This window comes from Manis javanica, chromosome 7 (assembly GCF_040802235.1).
Source record: "Manis javanica isolate MJ-LG chromosome 7, MJ_LKY, whole genome shotgun sequence".
Taxonomy (NCBI): domain Eukaryota; kingdom Metazoa; phylum Chordata; class Mammalia; order Pholidota; family Manidae; genus Manis; species Manis javanica.
The window spans coordinates 63,552,981-63,576,839 of record NC_133162.1 but is presented as its reverse complement, the minus strand read 5'-3'; the positions used below and the strand labels follow the sequence as shown (position 1 = coordinate 63,576,839).

Sequence of the window (23,859 nt, the reverse complement as noted above, 5' to 3'; positions counted from 1 at the left end):
TAGAGCTCAGATTCTGTTTCATTCTATTGGGATAACTAGTACTTTTATGCTCCCTGTATGAATTATTATGATGATAGCAAAGAAAAATGACTTCTTAAAATCAGAAGCCTGGCCCTAACTAAAGTATTATAAGAACCAGATGGTTAAAGAAATTATGAAAACATAAATAGCTTAAGGGGAAAAAAAACCCTGCAACATGTAGATACATCTAATGAGGAAATAATAAGCAAAACACATACCCAACAAGAAGTGGGTGAAGCAAACTTTGGAAGAAATACATAGTATTAAAACAGGGCAGTTTCTCATAGGCTTCCATTTAGTGGCCAAAGAATGACTTTCAGTATGAAGATTAACCCCTCATCTAAGGAGCAGGATTTCAGATCCAGAGAAACCACATCCATTTTGAAATGGTTTGAAAACAATCTTAAACAGAAAACTGATAAGGTACTGACATGCTTTAATTGAAGAACAAACTTGCATTTTATAGGGAAGTCATCTTTTTCCTTCTTATACTGGCTTAAGGAAGACATATATAAATGACTGACAATAAGTAAATGTTTAAGGGGGATATCTAAAAATATAGTCTTGTCCTGGCTATTTGATGGCTTTTCCCTCTAAATAGCCCTAGCAGCCTCATCAATTTCTACTTTCTTCCCCATATGACAGCATACCCAATCTAAAATGACTTTGCAAGGCAAGTCTGATATAATTGTATCCCTAGTCCTTTAAGAAAGCAGAGAGTATGTCCTAAAAATTCTCATCACAAGGAAAAACATTTTTCCCCTTTTTTTTTTGTTGCTAGATTGATGGATGCTACTACTTACTGTGGTAATCATTTAGCAATATATATATATATAAGCAAAGTCATTATGCTGTACACCTAAATTTATACAGTGCTATATGTCAATTTTAACTCAATAAAACTGATAGGGAAAAAAGGAAAGCAGAACCATAAGTGAACCTCATCCTCCGGAGGACATGCATCCATGCTGGTGATGACAGCTCAACCACCACAATGATACATGTTCCTGTCAAATCTTTAAAAATCTTAAAGAACTTCAGAATCACTGGTGGGAGGGTACATAATGAAAAAGCTATGGTCTCAAACCTACAAAATCATGAACATATGGTCAAACAGATTAGAGAAGGAAAGCAATTGGAGATTTTGTCTAGATGGGATCTTTGATACAACACCTATCTCCTTTTAGTGGTCAACAAAGTTGTTTTGAATGTTCCAACCAAGATTATTGGAACTAAGCACAGAATGTTCATAATTAGATTACCAGCCATTCTATTTCAGCCTGCTAATAATAAATCTCTAAGCTGATTTACCTTATCATGAAAGTCCTCATGGTGCAAAACTACTGGTTTTGTGAAAGACCCATAAAGATAAACAAAGCCAGGAAAGTCTGGGTCTCCTTGTAGACTCAGTTTCATCTTTTGTTTATAGGATCTCCTGATTCTTATAAAAGGTAGATGAATGTATAGATGCTTTATAATGGATCTCTTAAAACTTAGCAACTCCCAACGGTGTTAGATGAATTGTGATGCCAAAAGCAGAAGGTAGGTTGATTGTTGTTCAAAGTGGCAATATTTAGGATTTATGACTCAGCCCATTCCAGATCATAAATGGGTATGTAGTAGCTGAAGTGGAATAAAAAATACATTCAGGTACAACTTCAGTTGTTCATGCTAGTGAGAGGAGTGATAAAAGATATGAGTGAAGCCATGAAGAACCCTTAAACCTTAGACTGTCCCAGCATCTCTCATGCAAACAACTTTAACAGTTTGGCAAAATCCAAATAATAATTTGAATGTTCTTTACTTTTCTTTCCTGATACAGTGCATAGTAAAAATAATACCAAGAGTGTTATTTTTTTTAAAAAAGCAAAAATGAATAAAAAGGGCAGAAGCAGAATGTATAGATTAACTACATTTTGGATTATTGTTAGTTCCCCAAATAACACTTCTGGTAGCCTCTAGTCACTGTTGAGTTTAGTCAGAAAAAATTTGCAGAAAAGTCTAAAACTTTACTAGATTGTTCAGAAAAATGTCTTTCCACTACTTTAAAAAAATTTGATCTTAAATTTAACATACTTGAAATGAAATTAAGTTGAAGCATCAAAATAGTCATGAATAAATACTAATGAATCTATTTCTTCAAAGAAATAGAAATTATATTAATCAATGCTGACCCAAAGTAAATTCATCAAAAAGCATTCCTAAGTAAATAGCAAATTATAATTAGATAGAAACCTCCAAGCTCAGCTGTTTCTATGTTGGTATAAGCTTCTGGCAAAAGATGTTATGTATTCAGCCTTCTTAACTTTTTCCTTATTTGTTTTACACATAATAAAAAATATACAGTGTTTTTTTATACCATTCTCATCCATATCTCTTCCCACACCACCAAAATAACCACTCCTATGCCTACCTACTTTCTATGCCCGTGGAGTAAGTTTAAAACAAATCTGAGAGGTAAGTTGATCAGGTGAAAATAGGGGCCACTGGGTGTATGTAGTAAACTTTTGTCTGTCTTCCTCTTAGTTTTCTTAAGTGAACCAGTCAGTCCATACTTGGAGATCATTTGTAAATGTGTAGTCACTTCTAATTTTTCTTCAAGGTTGGTTTGTGGCATTCACAATTTACATCAATGACTCACTTTAGTCGACTTTTAGAAACTGGAATATTTCTAAATGTCTCTGAAATGACTCTCAATAATTAACTTTGTTTTTAGAGCCTAATAGATCCTGCCTCCCTAAATTACTCAATCCCTATCCATGTAACAGGTATGAGGAAGAATAAGTGATCAAACTATGACTCAGGGTAATATTTACAAACACTGTGTCTTTTTACCATTTATACCATTCTGTTCATTAAAAAAAAAATACAGTGTTTTTTTATACCATTCTCATCCATCATATGAGATCAAATCCACTTCCTTCCTTTGCTATTGTGAATATATTGAATCTGCAAAGTTTAACTTAACCTAAAAAAGGTGTTTTACATCCAAATTTCTATTTCTGAAATACAATCTGTTTCAGCAAGTCTTTTTTAAAAAAAGTTTGCTATTCTAATTAATATGGAATACAACCTTCTGTTACCAATGCTAATTATTCATATATATTTAATTATTTATACCTATCTTTTAAAAAATAAAGCATGAGAAGATGAATGTCTTATGTCTAATGTCTTAATGTAAAATAAGATCAGTAGAGTGAGTTAGAATCAGAAGTGAGTTTGTGCATAAATTTGAAACCCCAGATTCTTACACAATTCTGGTGGTGAGCCTTTTCGAGGTCGTACAATAAAGGGAAATGTGATCAGTTAGAAGATGAACTGTCCATCAGTTAAAGCAGATGAATATTCTATGAGCATGGTTTCTCAGAGAAGGGGCACCAGGACCAAGTACAGTGGTCACTGTGGAAGAAGGACATTTACAATTTCCCAGACAGGGAAATACCTGTATTTGATAAATTAGTTCTGATGTAACAGGTCTACTGATGTCTTTTGAGAAACCACTGAGCTTAAACAAGAGCCCTGATATTTCTTGTCTTTTATTTAGGCTGGTTATTGGTTGAGAAGGCATGACTTTCAAAATATCCAGCAGGATTCTCAGTAGTGGTCTTACTCCTCTCAGTCCCTTCCCCCTGAAGACTTTTAACTGTGGAATCCAAAGAGACAGAGAAACAGGTTTTTTACAAAATCAGTTATATATGAAAGTTTTTTAGGCATTGTTTATTTTGCCCTTAGTCTTATTAATATAATTGAAGTTAGAGCTTTAAGTCAAGAAGATGTTATAATGATCTGGAAAGTTATTACTCTGTTATTTGTGGGAGACTCCCCCAAGTAAAGACTGTATAAAACATTGGCCACACATAGCCAAGCAGAGAAGAGTACGGAGATACTGCATTTTTCCAGGTGGATCAATGTAATTTCTTGACACTGTATTTTCTTCTTTTGGTGTGATATTGATTTACACTGAAAGGGCCTCTCCTCAACCACCCCATACAGAGAGAATCTGAGACAAATACTTTCTTCATTTAAAAAACAAAAAGGTATTATTCTATATAAACCTCAATAAGTTTCTGTAATAGGTGATGAAATATTGTGCTTCTGTGTAACCTAATAAGCCTTACCTCCCTTTCAATAGTAAGAAATATAATGGAAATAATACCAATAGTAAGAACTAGTATTGAATATTTGCTACATGCTGAGCTCTGCTGAGCATTGCGTCTGCTTTAGCTCATATCATTTTATCATGCTTTACTTCTACACATTTGATCAATGAAGAAACTCGGGCATAGAGAAATCAACAACTTGCCCAAGGTGACAAGGCTAGGAAAGAAAAGAGAAGAGAACCAGAATTCAGCTATTCATCTTACTTCAAATGATATATACATTTGCTGACTATGTTATTTTCTGAACATGTCTCTCGTTCTTGAGTGGCAGTGAAATTTCTAGGGGAATAGGCTTGCCATTGAAAGAGAGGGGGGAAGTGTCTTTTGGAGGAGGTTCTGAAGTTTATGAAAATATGAATTTACTGGACTGGTTTTTACATACATATCAAGAGAAAGTTTTCTTTCCTGCAGTCAAGAAGTAAGGCTTGAAAAACCTAGACTTTTTGAGTGGCCATACCTGCATAAGAGAGTACAGCTGATGCTTAAACAACATGGGGTTAAGGGAGCCTGAGCCCTGTACAGTTGAAAATCCATGTATAACTTTTAAGTCCCCCCAAAATTAACTATAAATTGCCTACAACTGCTTGGAAGCCTTACTGGTAACAGGAACAGTCAGTTGACACATTTTGCATGTTATATGTATTATAGACTATATTCTTATAATAAAGTAAGCTAGAGAAAAAATGTTTTTCAGATTGTCATAAATCTCAAAAAACTTTTCCAATATATTGCAATAATCTACATGAGTGGACACATACACCTTCAAACCCTTGTTGTTCAAGAGTCAACTGTATTTCCCAACCATTTCAGTCGTTGGATTTTTCTTTCTGGAATAGCTTCTTTTTACACAGAGAGCGCATATGTACACAATTCAAGAATCGTGAGTAGATTTTATGTGCGATTTATCTTAATTACTACAGAATTCTCTCTCCATTGATACAATTTTGATGGACATGGTTTCCAGGGTAGACTCTGAGGGGTTGATCTTGCATCACTGGTACATGGATTATATTTTTTTAAGGTTTTTTAATATTTAAGATTTTATCTCAATAGGTACTCAAAACAATTACCAAATCAACTCTGTGATTTTACAAAAACCACTGCTTAAAGCTCTGTTGATTTAAGAAATTTAATATCCAAACTCTGAAAAGTCAAATATTACAGGAAACACATAGGTAAATGAACAATTATGAAGTCGATGCATGAAGGCCTGAAGTTTGGAACAAACACAGAAGCTTTACTTCCTTGCAGTTACTAGCTAATGTCAAGCATTAGGCTTTCTTCTGTAGCCTGTGGAGAAGTAACTTGAGAGACTAATGGAAGAGGAGAATTTGGTCTGGACTAGATTGCGTTGCCTTTTTATTTCTCTTGCAGTTATGTTGGTGATGGAATTTCTAGTGTACATAGCCATGACTTTTTAAAAATGTATTTTCTCCGTTTCCTTCATGAATAGCATTTTCCTTACTTGCAAGCAACAGTGTATACCCAGTGTACAATGTTTCTGTAGTGTTTTCCATGCTCAGCATTTCACTGCCGAAGTCTTTTGTAGAACATAAGCGGTCCTGGTGTCTCCTCTTCTCTCCATCCTGGTAGTTTGTGTTTCTTCAAGGTCAATTTGCAGAGCTGAGAAGCAGGTAAAACAGTCTTGCCCAAGACAGATAAGACGTTTAAAAAGAAAAGATACCAGGAGCTGCAATTAAATAATGCTCAAGGGTCAAAATAATCTCCCTTTCCATAATAGCCACCTTACTCAGATGAGAATTCCTGAGTATGAAGCCTGCTGTAGAAAGTGTACCCACAGACTCAGTTTTTATTTCGGATTCAAAATGATGTTACGTTTGAAATTACCATAGTTGTCTAACATTCCATTTGGAATAATTTTATGTTTGCCTTTCTGTCTCTATCTTTTTCTGGTACTTCCTTTCAGTGTCATCTCAAATCTTCTTAAAGGGATTAATCTCAAAAGGGTTATGATCTTTTATTTCATCTCTTGCACCATATCTTGGTATTGACTTTGTTAATTGGGAACCGCTTTGCATTTTTAAAAGTGAGGCTCCTCATCTCACATTGAAAATGTAACAAATGAAATGAAACATGACAGAATATTAAAATAATGCATTTTCCCTTCTCCTTTACAGATGGTAAGGTTGAAGTCACAAAAGAAGGCGTGAAGCTGTGCACCATGGGTCCAGGAAAAGTGTTTGGGGAGTTGGCTATTCTTTACAACTGCACCAGGACAGCCACTGTCAAGAGTAAGAGTTCACTTATTTTTCAAATACTCTGAATGCCTTTTTTCCGTAGACCTGTGAAAGGTGGTTAACATGCCTATAAATTTAATCATGGTAATTTAAGTAATCTCTATGTTAATCTTTGCCTCACAATACAGTTAATATATTTGCTTTCCTCCTAAAGGATGATTGTTAACAATCAGATCTGGTTGGCTTAGAGTTTATTGCTGACTTACAAAAAGTATCCTTTTAACCTAGAACTCTTATACATTAGGATTCAGAAAGTGATATAATTTTATAAATTAGAAGTAAACAGGAGTAAGACCTTTCCTTTCTCTGCCTTTAAAGTTTCAGTATCATATTTAAGAAAATTCTCCCTATCTTTCTATTTTGGGTTACATTCCCCACATAATTTCTACTTGTTCATTCAGAGGTTTAAAGAAATTTAAAGGAGAAATGCCCTCATCTCATTCAAACATCGCTGAGTGAGAAATATCCTGAATTCTAAAACTGTGTCTGAGTATATTCTTGTCTTCAGCTGTTCATCAAGCTGTATAATATAGTATTTTTCTTTTCTACTGATTGAGCTTATTTTAAATCGGGGCAATAAAGCAGCTTGTTGCTCTAATTTTACATGTATGTGTATATATGATTTCTCTAGCAACTTTTATTGCTCAGTAGAAGCAGCTGCAATAGTTAGAGGAGGAAAAAAATGTTTTAAATACTCCTTCTTCCTGACGACAGGATGTAATGAGTGTACAACAAACAGAGCTGAATACAAAAGCCAACAATGGAGGGTCCGTTGCATCTTCAGGCAGATGTGTGTATTTTATGTTTGAAAGGTTTCTCTGATACACTCTCCTGTGGATGACTGCAATAGTAAGTTACTTTGATTAGCTTTTGTTATAAGAATGCTATAAGAAAATGCTATTGATAAAATGGCAAATTGTTAATATTAGTTTGACCTGGGTGTCATGTACTATTTTACATACTGGTTTTTTTCTCTTAGAAAAATGGCCTATGACTAATAATACTACATTGAACTTGAATTGTAAAGGACTCAAGAATGCATGGCCAGCCAGAGACCCAGAAATTGTCTTAAATGTCTTGGAAATGAATTATCTTTTTATGTGTTGAAATCACTGAGACATCATTTACAATTAGGCCCTTGTAGGATGAGTCCTTCTTGGCATTTGATTCTTGAACTCTGAAAGCACAAACTCTTTCAGTTGTTAGGCCTTGCCATGTTTTTATTTTATATGATCATTTTATTATATGACTCAAAGTACAATGAAGACCAGTGAAGCATAACAGAATCTTCCACAACTTTAACTCACTTAAAAAGTACATAACTAGAAGAAAAGGGTAGTCGTGACTCCATTAAGTGACACAGGTTTTACTATCATACTTCATTTTCATGAGCAATATATCCCTTTTAGGGCAAAAAGGGCCAGAATAATACATTTTGATTAAAACAGGCTTTCTCAGAATTGTAAATAGTAATTTTTTTAAGTTTTAAAAATTCAGAAATTCAGCCTTATACTGCTCCTTTAATCTAATTGAAACCATAAAATTTCCAAAGGTCCACAGTTAGTAATAACACATTTAATCTTTTGAAAATTTGAATTATTATTAAAGAAATATTTAAAATACAGTAAACAGTGTATTTAAATGAATTTTACTGCAGAGATTTTTTGTAAGATGATTACTTTCCTATGTGAAAGTCAGTTGTCTTATTAGGTTCCTATAAGATGGTGTACATCTGCACTAGCCTGTACTGTACTCATGTTTGGTAAATTTAAATGGACACTATGCACCTTATTCAGCAAGAAGGAACTGGGTGCCGAATGCAAATTATAATCCTAACTGTTTTGAGGTCAGAACATCTATCATCAAAGAAATGAGTGCTGGAGTGTATTTTTTAATGTAGACTGAGAGAAGGCTCGTGCGTAGGTGTGCATGGGGGGTGGCACACCTTCTTCATAGTGCCTATTTACGATATGGAAGTTGCATTGAGAAAAGAGCCCAGGATTGATGTGTGCACATACCTCTCTGCATTTATAGTTGCAGAGGTTTTCTGCATGCTTAAGGGATATCTCTTAACAACTGTTTCTTCTGAATGTTGTGGAAGAACTCTAAGGAGTGAATAATGTCAGTTATTGCTCAGGACCTTTTCATACTGGCTCCTATCCTATCCAGGGAGACTGTACTTATGATTGTGGCCCCTAAGTACCATTTAAAATTCATGTTTAAACTATACCTTCAGACTGATCACTTTTAATTCTGATCAGATTCCATTATGGATGCTACTTTTACCAAATGTCTATGAAATATAACCCCCAATGCTATCTTCCTCTTTACATGTGGTATTTTAAGATGTCCTTATTTGGCAGCTTAGATCCAGTTGTATCTCAGAATTCAAGATTGCACTGACCCTTGTGCATTTCATCTTAACCTTCATTTTAGTGATGACCATTTGGTGTAACTTTCAAAATGGATTCATCCACTTGGTGTGATAGTCTCAGTGGGAGGAGCCTGCTCTTCCTACTCCACAGCTTGTCTCTCTGTGCCTTCTTCTTTCTCACTCAACCTGGTTTGTGGCTCCCTTTTCTCTAACATCACCTATGTTATTTCATGATTGCCTGTCTCCTTCCTTTCTCCTTAGGTCAACCTAAAAGCTGCCTAGCATTCTGATGCATTCTTAATCTCATAGTCTTAATGAAACCCTAGGTAACATTCAAGAGTTCCTCAATGTACATGAGTTGTTTCTTGTTCAAGAGAGCACTTTTTGAAATTGTACCAGGGCATGAGTAAATAAATAAATCCAAGTGACTTCCTCTGCTAACAAATATTAACTTGTGGGTTTTCTTTTTTTAAAAAAAGAAAAAAGCCTAAGATATTAAAAAAGTTTCTTATTCAAGCAATAGATTGACATATGCTATAAAATATGATTATAAGCTTGTTCATAGTGATCCAAATGAAACACTTGGTAATTGCACAGCAAGCTCTCTGGTTATCATCTGGGACAAATCAATTGGCATTCCTCTGAAGGTCAATAAATGTATACCATTGATTATTATGGTAGCATCAGGAGGAAGATCTGATAACACCAGGAAGAGGAAGTTTTAAAAATCAAAACCATAGTGCAATGGAAAAAATACCATGCTATGATGCAGATCTGTATATTCTTAGTCTATTCCTGTTGGATAAGACACCACCATTCTTTGCCTTTTTCCCCTGAAGAGTGAGTATATAAAAATACATAAAATTAACATTATATTGGAAACAAAAATCTAACAAATGTCTTGAAGTAGTTAATGGCTTAAATAGCCTCAAATTCTTTTCATTAGTTTTGTTAGGAAAGTGGCCATTTGGATTGTATTATTCAATCACAAACACTCCACATCCAATGGGGGAGGGAAAAATTACTTGTATTTGATTTCTACAATACTAAACAAGTAATGTCTCCAGTATTGTTTGAATTTCACATTTGGTCTACGTATTTTGAGATTGTGTAGACAAAGGAGAGTTTCACCATCTATTTTCAAACCCTACTGAGGATAGGAATATCTAATAAGTCCATTGAATACACGTTGCTCACTCAATTCCCATACCTAGAAACACATCATTGTCATGTTTCCCTAAAGTGTCACTCCTGGTTGTGATTTCATTTTCGCTATCCCCACAGCTAACGCCATACCAATTTACACTCACCCTGGGCCTCTCATCTTGCTTCTATGTTCAAGTATCTTTAAAAATATCACAAAAATGGTAAAGTTGAAGTTACGAGAGACCTAAAAACAGAATGGGGAAGCCATTTAGTTTACATTGTGAGAAAGATTCAGTGACACAGATCTTATGAGTGAATTTGCGAGGACATTCATGCTATAGTCTTGCTTTACCTTGATTTCCCACCACCAGTTTTTGCCAACAACACAGGAATTTTTTTTTTTTTTGAGGTTTGAATCATATGGCTCTTTGCTCCAGCTGCAGTTGTGCATGAATTGGGGTATTTTTACCGGAAGATACTAAATTGAAACCTTTTCCTATTACTTGAGTTTCTAGCTCACAGTGATCCAAACCTTAGGCAGTGGCTTATTCAGTGTTATCCAAATAGACCCAAGAAGACAAGGTCTTTTTGTTTATAGGAAAATATCTGCATACTAGGTTATAATAATGACCATAGAAAAGTATCTGCAAAGTACATGTGTGGATAGCTGTCGTGGCTCTTTTGAATTGTCTTGGGCAAAATATCTGAGTAATTATTTCTCCTTAGATAATTTATAACAAGTATCTTAGAGTTCCTCAGTATTAAAATACTTCAGTACTAATACAAATGAGCCCTAATATCCTATGTGAAGTGTGACAACTTGATGACTTTAATAATATCTGGCAAAAATATTTTTCTGTTTTAGTTTGAATACTTTCAAGTTTCCATACTTAGGCTTACCTAGGATATTTATATAGGAGAAAGTTAATTAAGATATTTCCCTGTGTCATAGACTTTAAGATCATCTTAAGAACAAAGTTAAAAAGCTTGGATTTCTCTGTTTATTTCTGTTTTTAATATGAATTTGAGTCTTTACAGTGAAATGGCTTGTACATTCCCTTGTAGATCTGTTTCAAACATTACATTAGGGAACATGACTCAGAAAAATTTGCCAAAACCCTTAAAAAGATGAATGGGAAAAAAATAAAAAGAGAGTTAACTAAAATGTTTTGGTTAAAGATCTCTATAGGCTATACATGCAAAACTCGTACTTATAAGGTTAATACATAGTGTCTTTTATTGATAAGGAACAAAAGAAATGAATACCACATTTATTGTTAATGAAAAGGAATCATAGATGAAACTCCTGTAGTGGCTGTACGCCTTAAAAAATTTCTTAAGATGACCGTATCAAGATGTAAACAATTAGACACTTTTTAGGAAATATCCTTATGGAGTCCCATAAAGCATCAAATTTATTATAAAGATAGATTCCCATGTGAAGAACAACACTGCCTGCCATATAAACAGTTGGCATATATGTTGTGGGTACCTGGGGTTTTAGTAAGTGGGAACCACTGCGTACTGTCGTGCTCTCTGTACCACAGCACAAAGGCAGAGGAGAGCACTGTACTAGAGACACTGTCTCTATTCTGCCTTCCAGACACAAATTAAAAAGATGCCTGCTTTGCTTCCTCCAATCTAATGCATGCCTTCTACCAAGAATCCTGGAAGAAAGGAGAAGAGACACAAAATAAATTTAGGCTGATGATACTTAGGAATATGACCCTGATTTCAAAAGGAAAAGTCTAGTAACTACAGAAATTGTCATCACCTGGACAGTGAAGCAGGCATTCCAGTAGCATCCTGGGGAAGTAGGTACATTTGTTTAGTGAGTTAATTAGACAGTATTCTTAGCAACATTTTTTTATCACATTTGTCTGTTAAAGAATACTGTGAAATTAGTCATATAAATCCAATTACATAATCCCTGCAAAATAAATTTCCTTAATAAAGGAATCAATTCACTAGGTACCAAGGATACCACATAACAGACTAAAATGAACAAATGGATACACAGAAGCTATTCTTTAATCTCATTCCTTTATTGTTTAAGTGGGTTCTAAGTAAATTTCAGAGACGAGGAAAACAGCTATTAAACCACAGCTTTTTGTTTCTAGTCTTGATGGGAACTGTTATATTCAGAACTTATGTTATATTTGACTACTTCCAAAAAAGATTTTAGTCCACTGTTGGCTGGACCTAGAAGGCAGGGATATGTTAGGCAGTACTTCTTGGTGAAAACACAAAAATCCTTCTCACAGTCAAAGAATGGCAGCAGTACTTCCTTTTCAAGGTTAGATAAGTTACTCTCTCCCTTTCTTCTCTAATTGCTCAATCATTAAACAGCCTGAGTTCTTCCTATATCTAGAGCTTTAGTTGATGGGATATAATTATTTTTAGGGACTATAAATAATTTATTAGTAAGTGTAAACAATGGACAAGGGAGGCTGATTTTTTTTTAGCAGTTTCTTTGATCCTGCAAAATTTCCCACAAAGACCTGCATCATAAAAAGCTCCCTTGCAATGTGGAATTTGGGGACAGTTTTGGTCAACTGAATCTTCATTCATTCATTTAATAATTTGCTCCGAGGTAATTTTAGTATTTACTCAGCTAATTGAAACATAAAAAGCACACTAGTAACATAGTTTAACGCTGCATATGCTGTATTTTTTTTTTGAAAAAAAAAAACCTTCCTGTCCATGGATTTTGATGGATTCCTAATGAATATTCAACAATAGCAATGAATAATAAACATATAACCTTGAAAACTGAGTGATGCACTAAACTCAGTGTTTTTGGGATAGAAGGTGGTGTTACCTGCATTTTACTGATGAAGCAACTAAGACTGAGAGTGATTAAATGACTGACCACACATCACATAGCTTGTTAGAAGGGGGGCCATGAGTTTGATACTACTTTGCCATATTGCTGCTGTCACAAGCTTTTACATTTTTCTGCAGGGGTTCCTTTTGTTTTTAAGCATAAGTGCATCTATAAGAATACTTTTATTGGCTCAAGGACTCCATTTTCACAAGAAGTTACATAGCATGTAAAAATTCTTTTATTTTTAAATTGTAGTATGTGGACTCACATTAAGTCATCTGTTACAAAGGGATGAATGGTGTAACATAATGAAGAAAGGGTCGTAAATTTAAAGCCTAGAGACACGTAATAATCAGAACCAATTCAGGATCCAATTTTTGCAGTGCATTGAAACACTTGAATTTTTCATGCAATGAAACTTTATGGTTCAACATTTGAGACATCAGCAAGTAGCTACATATTTCTTTTATAAAAGCTATTCATGAATGAATATCTTTAAAGCAGGAATTATGAACATTTAATCAGAAATTCAAAAACATGGAAGAATAAGTAAAGAATTTTTGTTTTTTGTTACATAACAAGTATATTCATGTAAAAGAAAAAAAATGAGCCCTGACAAGTGTGTTTGCCTTTGTTTTCCCTTTGAATTTCCGATGACTAAAGGAAATCTAATCTCAGAAATTCATTGGTGAATCTGAGAAGCCCATTCTTATGGGATATCTTTTGTTGACTGGATAAATTTCTAAGCGATCATGATAGCAATGCTTTATACATTACAACCTGTCATCCATGTGCTACCTAATGTGATCCTCAAAATACCTCAGTCTTATAGATCAGATAGGTTGTCCCTGATTTTTTTCCAGGTGAGAAAACAGAGGCCAAGATCATGGAGTCAATTAATGCTAGTTCATTTACAAACTCTCCGGTGCAAATTTAGAGGTAGTATTTGAAGCACTTGATATAGGCATAGCTCTCCCCCAAGGTGTATACACTACTGAAAAAGGTCCATAACATACCTCCTACCCATATCTAAAGTGTGGACTCTTGATTAGGGAACTTCAGATGTCTGCTACAATGTTTGGCAAAGTGTGGTCCCTGAAACAGTGTCATCAGCTGTCACTTGGACACTTCTGATGCATCTGAAGTTTGAGGATCACTGATCTATACCCTATGGGCACTTAATTTGTATTAAACTACACATAGTACCCTCTCCTACACACTGAATTGTCTATATTGAAGTATTTAAAAGAAAATTAGAGACATTATCATATTAATCTGTATTCTTGCCATGATTGCTGTTTTTTTTTAAATCTTGTTATTTTATTGCTGCTAAGCAGAAGTATTTAAGAAAAGTTGCATTTTTCTTTTAAGAAGTGGAACACCCCATTAGTAAAAGAGTGTCAGCATTGTACAGATTATTAGCATATTCTAAAGAATACTGAGAAGTAAAATTAAAAGAAAACCAGGTTGAGAGGGGAGGAAAATTAAGAATCATGGGCTTCTGGGCCATGTTGTTAACAAGAATAACTTAGATTTATTGAATTTGAGGGCTAGGATGTTGGTAGGAAAACAGAACAAAGAAAGCGTTTACATTTTTGTTGTTTTCATAGTCATGAGCATCCTTTGGATTGGGTGAAAACAAATGCAAATGGATATTTTTAAGAGAAAATCTGAGTTGGTGATGTCTAAATAAATGGAATGTTTCTCACCAAAGAGTTAAGTCCAATCCATTGGGCTTAGACTGGAGAAGGTCCTTTACAGTCAGTGTAGATGGTCATTGATTTAATACACAGTGAGGGTCCATGCAGTCCTAGATAGACTGCTTATCTCTTAGCATTTGAAAATTGGAAGGGAAAAAAACATCCATCAATCACAATTATTGAGAAAGAAATGGGGAGTTCTTCGGAATTGAGACATTTAGAGATCTGAGGCCTAGAGTGTTGAAGGATATAGGAAAGGAAGTGAGCCAGCTAATCTCTGCAGAGGTGTTGAAGAATAGAACTTTTGCTGTGAATGTGACAGTAGATCCTAGAAAGTTAGTCTTGACTGCTCAGAAAGAATGGGAGGAAGTAAGGGTTCTGGAAACTGAGCAGTATCTTCTATAGCCAAGTGTGCTTTGCTACTTGTTTTCTCTAAAGGACAGTCCGCCTTGCTAATAATACATACTGTATACCCTCATAATTCCTCCCACTTCGAGAGCAACTTGGTATTGACTTGAAAGCATTGTTGTCTGTAGCTGAGTGGAATGAAACAGTATTGTTCAAACTATCATTGTAACTGAATTATTTCTGTTTGTTTTATTGCCAAAGCAAAGGCTCATGGAGTGCTTTTGTGTTTGAAGTTTCTAAAAACAGACTTTTCTGGTCACAGACTTGGGGAACAGTCTCCAGGCATCCTGTTCAGTGGTCCTGCATCCCTTACTCTTCTTCCTTCTTGCTTCTTCCCCTGCATTAAGTACTTCCAGGGCATTATTTTTAGCTCGGGTAGGTTAACACAGTTTGAAAACTACCGCTGCAGTTGAATCCAGGGTTACTTTGAGCATCTAAACAGTGGTAATTTTTTATAAGCTATCTTTATTTACTTACACAGGACTATGTATAGTGCTCCTACCTTTCACAGTGGTCCTACACCACAGAGGTCAGTAACTCCATTGCACAGGCTTGAAAAACTTGCTGAAGGTCACCAATCTGTATTGCTAAACTGTATCACCTTCCTTGACAGTCCTCAGGAAGACATTGGACTACATCATCTCAGTCTTTATTTCTGGCAGTTGGTAGATGAAAGTCTATCTTCAGATCTGCACTACCCTTTATCAAAAATTTCCTGGACTCATATGAAATGTTTGGAGGTACTGCTAACCACCCCAGAGAGCATCACCGAGAGGGGCCAGATCCCCATGGTTAGGGCATTCATGACCTAGTTGGAGAAACAGGATAACAACAGACAGGGAAGAAGGAAGTCTTGGCAAACAAGAGACTTAGAGAAATAGAGAATCGTAAGGGAGAGAGAAATCATTCTGGCCTGGCGTGGACAAGCTTCGTGGAAGAGATAGAAATTGACCTGTGCCAAAATTAAAGGGTAGAAGAGTTCAAGTATATGATCTGGAATCATATGGTCTGGTTTTGGATTCTCTGCCACTTGCTAGCTATGTGCCCCTGAGAAAAGAATTTAATGGGCCTCAGTTCTTCTGAGCCTCAGTTCTTTTACCTTTAATATGGTAAGGACCTGCCTTATAACTCTATTAATTAAATAAGGAATTAATAAGGATTAAATAAGGAATGTCTGTGAAAGACAGTGCAGAAACTAGCATGTAATGCATTCAGTAAGTTCTCAGTTGCTGTTACAGTTGTTGTTATCATCACAATGAAAACTATAAAGGCACGAAAAGATTCTGTGGGCAGTTGGGAACTTCATTATTTGCAGAATGTGAAAACTACCACTGAGGAGCCCAAATGCAGTTTGAAACCAGTGAGTAGAGAGTTACAGAACACGGAGTGGGCCACATTCCATGGGCCGAGGTCCCTGAGGAGATCCAAGATCCTGAGCTATGTCTGCTTTCCCATAGACATTACCCAGCCAGGTTGGTTCTGTTGTGTACTTTGGATGAAGTGGTATGAGAAACATCAGAAACAAACTAGAGGTGAGGATATGGGAGACAGTGATTTGATACACAGGCCGGGCATTCCAGTGTAGTGCTGGGGCCTGGAGGCCTGGCTTTGGACTGTGAGGACTTAGAGGGTTTTCCTGTGTTTTCTGAAGTACTGTTGTCATCATTTTGTTCCTGGGCAGAATTCTCAGGGCTTCCATAAGAAGTGTGTGCGTGTGCATATGTGTGTGTGTGTGTGTGTGTGTGTGTGTGTGTGTGTCTGTACGAAGCCCTGAATAGGTGCCTAATGAACAAGGCCTTGGCCAAATTAAAAACAGATAGCTAATGGGCATACCTTTAAAATGTTATTTCCAAAACTAATATTTCAGACAAATGACACCTATAATTTTTATGTTAAGGTGCAGCCTGGAAATTCAAGACTTCTGGTGTCCAATTTGTTTATCTCCTCTGATTGCCTTAGGACATTAATCTTTTCTACAGTACCATGTTCTTTCTGGGTGAAGATGCTGGTGATGGTCACAGCTCTCACGAGAATGATGGAAATCCTGGCCTTCCCCACCCCCAACCAATTTCAAGCTCTTTATCCTTTGACCAAAGCTTGTCCTTGCATCACCTGTATTGGAATTTGGCAATTCATGGTTTCCCTAAAACTGGGGTCACCTCAAGTTGCAAAAATTATTCATATTCATTGCCTTTTATTGTCATTTAAATTTTGAGGCAGAAAGCTAGCAATTTAAGTGGAATTTGTCACTGACATACAGCCAGTAAAAGTTGTCCATAAAGCTTGAGTGTAACATGAAGCAGAGGGAGCTGCTGAAAAAATAGGAAATGGGATTCTGCTCAGTGTGAAATGACCCAAACTGTGTGCAGCACAAAATGCAATACATGAAGTCTTAAGACTGTCAGGACACTTAAAATAGAGTTTCTGAAATGCTAAATATCTGAAACTCAACTTTGAGCTGGAAGACACCTAAGACATCAAGAATTAATTCCTTTATCTGTATTTTAGGACTAATGCAAATGGAAATGAGCTCTAGATGTTTAAGGGCTGTTAAAAAAATAAATCAAGATCCTTTAAGAGTCTTAGAAGTAAACACAAGAGAAAGAAAAAGTACTAAATGAAAGATGTAATCTTTTATTTACTTATTTTCTGAATCTCCTACTGTACTTTGTGTTTTCCAATCAGAATGGCTTAGGCCATGAACAATAGTAAATAATTATAAAAGCAGCTGCAATATTTTTCCGATTGACTTTTTCTTAATACTTATTTAAATTAATTTAATATGCCTTTTAAATTTTTTCCTATTTTTCTGAGCATAAAAATAATGTTTAGAAAATATATACATATAAAAATTTTTTGAAATATTTATAACTCCCCTAACCAGAAAGTATGCTTTGAACATTTTGCACTTTCTTCTTTCTCTCCCTGAACGTTTTCAAAGAGTTCATACTGCTCATTTTTTAATGTACATGCTCAATTCTGAACATTAATCATTTGTTTATAGTTCCATGTGCTTCTGTAAGGTTTTATTTTGGGTCAAAGTGGCTAGATTTTGTTCTCATTTTCTTTGAGCTTTTCACCTGAAGATAACATTATTGTGCCTTTCCTTCCACTCCTTGTTTTTCGGGGGTTTTTTTCTGATCAAATTTTGCTATGGAAAAAAGGTTGCTTTTCTGCTCTTGGTGTGTGTGTTCCCCTTGGTAATGCAGCTTGATAACTTGAACGAGAATATTAATACTTGGTATTCATGTTTCATGAATACTTTGAATTAGAAGCTGTTATGCATGCCCTTTGTTAACAGGGCTGATTAATTTGGAATAGCAAGTTGTGATGAGAGAATTGGTATCTTTTTTTTTAACCATGACCTTCCTTTTATTGAGATTCAAGTAGAGCAGTGGTGAAAACCAAGCAATTTGTTGTCCTAACAGATTAACAAATGATGAACCACAGCTGAGAGGCATTGAAAGGAAAGCAAAATTTGCCCCAGAAAGGAGAAGAATCATGATTACTATATAATTGGCCATGATATATTTATACAATATTTTAACATACTGTATGTAATCTAAGCATTATAGCACTCATTTGCAGTAGGTTGTAAGGTCCCCATCTTCAAAAGAAGTGTTTATTGATACATTTGAACATTTTTTTAAAAACCTGAGGTAAAATTCACATAACATAAATTTATCTATCTAACGTCTACAGTTCAGTGGCATTTAGTACATTCATAAATGTTGTGTAACCATTTCCTCTATCTTAATCCAAGATATCTTTATCATCCAGTAAGGAAACCATACTCATTATCAGTTAAGCTCCAATACCCTCTTTCCCCGAAGTCCCTGGCAGCCACTGATCTGCTTTCTGTCTCTATGGATTTACTTATTTTTTTAAAAATTGATGTATAGTTAATCTATAATATTATTTTGGTTCCAAGTATACATTTACACACATTATTAAATTGTCACCCCCACTAGTACAGTTAACTACCTGCCAGCATAGGAAGATGTTACAGAACCACTGACTATATTCTCCATGCTGTCCTTCCATCCCTGTGATCAACCTTTATTATGACTGAGATTTTGTGCCTCTTTATCCCCTTCACCTGTTTCTCCCACCCAACTCATCCCAACCCTTCCCCCATGGTAATCACCAGTCACCTCTCATTGTCTATGAGTGTACTGCTGTTTCATTCATTTTGTTTTGTTTTGTTTTGTTTTTAGATTCTACATATAAGTGAAATCATGGTATTTGTCTTTCTCTGCCTGACTTATTTCACATAGCATAATACCTTCTAGGTCCACCTATGTTGTTGCTAATGGCAGAATTTCTTTATTTTTTATGGCTGCATAATATTCCACAGTGTTACATATATGTTTGACAGTATTACTTATCTAGTGGTTGGCTTGACACAGCTTCAGAGCATTTGAATTTTAGGTTTTTCCCAGTTTTTGCAGAGACATTTAGCATTCTTTTTTAGGACTTAGAAGCTCTACTTAGTTGATGATTGGTAGCTTAAAATTTATGGAATAATTATGTTGATTGATTTTAATTACTCATAATTATTAAAAGAAATTAAATGTTGGCAAGCCTGACTTATTTCCAACTGTTGCATTAACATCTCAGAGCATTAGGTAAGAAGGCACTAGATTTCTATTCCAGATGAACTCTTAAGGATATAAACTTATGGCATTTAGAAGAGTAAAGTTGTACTGCTTCTCCTATAAACCATTTGTCATTTGTTCTTAATGTTCAGGAAATTGTGTTAGTCCTTGTATTTATCAAATTTTAAGATGAACTTTATAAACTGATAGTCACAGTGCAGATAAGATGCCTTTGGACATAATCTTCTCAAAAGGTGTTCTTATTAAATAAGTCATTCCATAACTACTTAGTTACTCCTGTGCCTGCTTCTACCAATAAGAGGTACATTTGCTTAAGTCCTTCCAAAATACAACTTACAGGCTTATAATTTGGGTTTGCAATTAAAAGTTCATCCTGTGTATATTCTCCATAGTGCTTTCACAGCTTTTCAAACATCATTTTCTGAATTGGAATGCTGGTATTGCATCTGAGATCTCCTCCTTGGGAAGTGGTGAGAGGATGGCAGCAGAGTTGGTCCAGGTGGGCTGAATGCTCGGTGGCCGTGGGCCTTACCAAGCTGCTTAAGCCCTCTGGCTACAGTGTCCTCATTCATAAAACAGGGACCACCGGTGTAGTTCATTTGGCAGTGCTGAAGCTTAAATAAGATAATATATGTCAAGTGCAGATTTTGTGCCAGAAAAGAAAAAGGAATAAATGTTGACTGTTATGATGACATCCTGTCCAGGATAACCATCTTGATCTCATAACCTGAGAAATACATGTCCAAGTTTCCCTGAACCTTTTCTGTTAGTACCTTTGTGCAGGGTATTCTTTCCATTTAGGTTGCCTTCCATGTGAAAGATGACTTTCTGTCTAATCCCTGCCTGTTAAACTTACATTGTTTTAAAGGCCCCATTCCATATCCTCCTCTGTTCTAATTCTTCATTGATCATCTCTCATTTTGAATGGAAGCAATGTCTCCTTCCTAAGCTGTTGGTCTTATTTATAATGTATATCAACATGTTTATATATTGATATACACATCTCTAATTTATACACTATGCTCTAATTTACTTTTTCCTCATTTCCCCTTTCCATGTTTCCACATTTCTTGGGTAACTTATGTTGAACTGCCTGGAAGCTGTGGGCAGTACTCATGGAATGAAGAACTCATTTTCTGACAGCCTTCAAGAATATTGGCTCCTAAAAGCTAAAATACTGTCACAATGGCATTCCTGCAACTGAATCATGACAATTTCTTAATGATGAAGTACTTGGAGTGTCCATTACTACCTCTTAAAATACCCCTTTGCACAGTCTTAGGCTGAAGGAAATATCTGCAGATACCATAATAATGTTTTCATTCATACACTTAAGTTTTGACAATATTTTTTAAGTTTTTCCTCCCTAATCTTGATAAGTAACTAATTTGGAAAACTGATAACCTAAGCAAATTTATAAGCAAGATCTTTCTTTGACCAATGAAAATAGGTGGGCGGTGGGGAGAGCTGTAAGATGCACTCCTAAGCTTTGTTTATATCTTATTCTACTTGTGACTCTGAGAATATCATTGATGCATGAAATGATAAGGTCAGAGTGAGTTTGATGTGTGAGCTGACTGAACTTGCTAATGATGTAAAACCTTTGATTGAAGTGCGCTGTGGTATGAAACTGGATTCAATAACATGGTTCACCTGGACTTGCTTTGAAAGAGCTCTTTTATGGGGAATAAAAATTTGCCAGGTCAGTACCCATTCACCTGACCCCTATTTGCAGTCTCTATGCACATAAGTGACCATTGTCTTTATCTAAAGGCCATCTACTCCAGAGTCTCAAAGAGAAATCATATATTTCTTTCATCTGATAATATTTTTGATGTATACTCTATTTCAATCAAATTTTTATTGAACACCTACTATCTATAAGCCTCCTGTGTGAGATTCACTGCTTAACACAGAGTTCTTCTATGAATTAACTCCAGAGAGTTAGGAATATACCCTATAAACTTATGTCCCATAAACTGGCTGAACAAATGTATGCTTTTCAAATCTGAATTATAATGCCTGTATTTTTTTACTTTGTTCAGAAAATCATACTCAGCTTTTTCCTTATTGGAAGCACTTTTTGCTGTTATTCTGTTATTCATAAGTTCCAAGCTTGACAGACACATTGCTGTTTTCTTTTAAAGATAGAAATATTTATTATTGATTAGCAAAGAGGAATATGTACCAATAATCTTAAATAGATGGACGCAAAACCAAAAGCATTCCATTTTAGGAAAGTTGACCATAATACTATTTCTTATTAAGGAATAGGGCCAATGTTTTCTTGTATAAAACAAAAAATTTAATACCTGCCTTCCACACAAGTAAATTTGAGTAAATAGTAAAAGTGTCTTCCTTAATATTGAGGTGCCTTTTGAGCTACATTATTAGCCAGATTAATAGATGTTAGTTGTCTTCTTTTTTTCTAATAAGGAGAAAAAACAGTGTCTTTATTATCATCTTTAGATTCTTGATTGAACATAGTTATATTGAGAAACATCTGGAATATTTCCTTTGGGGTTCCAGTTATTAGAAAAAAAAAACGCTTGGAATTATTCACCGGATTAGTGGACAACAAGGTTCCTGCCTTGAGGGTTTTCTTGTTCTGAATAACAAATGTCCCCCTGAAGATGGTTAGACAGAACTCATTTGCAGTAAGCGCCTGTACGGGTCTTGGAAGTAATTAGATTGTTTCATGGCTTAGTTTCACAAGCCTCACTCAGTGTATGGATTCTTAAATAAACTATAAGAAAATTGTATTACGACGAATGACAGCCCACATACAAATCTCCTAGTATAATAAGAAGTGATTAAAGATGTTTTTCCAGTAAGGAAAGATTCCTAAGCATCCACCTACAAGGCTTGACTACAATCTTGCATTGCCACTGAATAAAGTTCAAAACATGTTAACTTTCATATTGTTTGCTTTTGTTATTTGTTGTAGGAATAATGTGAGCTGAAAGGGGGTTTCTTTGGAAACAAGACGACATAGGGATACTTTCTTTTTCAGTTCAGAAATGGTATGAACTATGTCTACATTTACTTATGCCTGAATGAAGAGCGTAGACACTATTAGTGTCATGTTACATCTTAAATGTGCTGTCTTGTCACAGCTTGCCAACAGTGACAGTTTATGTTGTTAGCAGCTATTCACACCTGTTAATAATGCTCTGCAAGACTGGGGCTCACCCCTGCCCAGCTTCCCTACAGGCAACAGTTCTCATGTGAACCAGTCCTTTTTCATCTCTTCAATTTGCAAATAGGTCAGTTACTCTCATTATCAATCTATGCCTTTAATTTCTTGAAACCTCTCTCCAAGCTGCCTCCATTATTCTTAAGTACATCGTTTAAAAATGCACTAAGTTTTGACGGGAGTGTGACATTTCTTTCCATTCTTTTTGGTCTTTGAATGACTACTTGTGCATAGCCTCCATGTTATCTGAGTAATGTCAAAATTGAAATATCTTTTAGGAGAAAAGTGATCCATCCCCTATGGCTTGAGCCTTTCCTTTAAGGACTGCCTCACTAAGTTTTAAGTTTCCAAGTCAAGGCTGATTAAGGAGATATTGAGCTTAGTATACTTTCACATCAACAATTTAAGGCCCACTGACTTGAAACAATTTCATGCTTTTTACCAAAAGAATTTTACTTCCTAAGTCCTTTAACTCAGTTCATCAATACTCACTATTTTGTCACTTTGTAATTCTCAAGTTCTGTAATAAGATGGTTATGTTTTCTATAGAATATTGCTTTCAAGAGATCTGTATTCAAATTCCAATTAGTATTCACATCACTGTAAGACTTTTCATTCTCTTTTCCACATTTGTTAAAGGGTTTCATTAGATCTTGAGATGTAAAAGAGCATTTTCTAGTTGCAAGGAGTGCATGCATTGATTAACATGATTTAGTAGGTTGAAAAGGGAGTAGCAAAATGTGAAGTTAGAATTACACAAACTTTGCAAATGCTGCCAAGCCACTAATATCCATTCAAATCATTAAAAAAAGGAAAAAGTAGAATATTTGTAATTTGAACTAAAGCTTAAAAGTTCTAAAGCCCTATGTTCTGTAATGTTAAAAATGAGAATACATTTAAAAATTCTGAATTTCAATCTGACAGCTTTCTGTTAGGGTAAATTATAATTTGCCAGGAAATTTGAATTTGGGAGTGTAGTTTTGGTGTTTTACATTTATTCATAGACAAGCATCTTGAAATAGAGAATTGTATTTTATATGTGTGAACCCCGGAGTCAAATAAAATAAAGATTAATATAAAGTAGGATTAGGGCTCAGAGACAAGATATGAAAAATTAATAGGGAGTTGAGGTAGCTGAGGTTAGTGTGGT

At 35.2% G+C, this 23,859-nt stretch overlaps 1 protein-coding gene across 2 annotated transcripts in view; it reads left to right on the top strand.

Annotated features, from left to right (window-relative positions):
• Positions 1 to 23,859, top strand: part of PRKG1 (protein kinase cGMP-dependent 1) — a 1,271,722-nt gene that overhangs the window by 462,799 nt on the left and 785,064 nt on the right. For both annotated transcript variants that reach the window (XM_037002637.2, XM_037002636.2), the window contains exon 3: positions 6,320 to 6,433. In XM_037002637.2, coding sequence (XP_036858532.1) covers positions 6,320 to 6,433 — 114 coding nt within the window. The remainder of the gene's footprint in view (positions 1 to 6,319; positions 6,434 to 23,859) is intronic.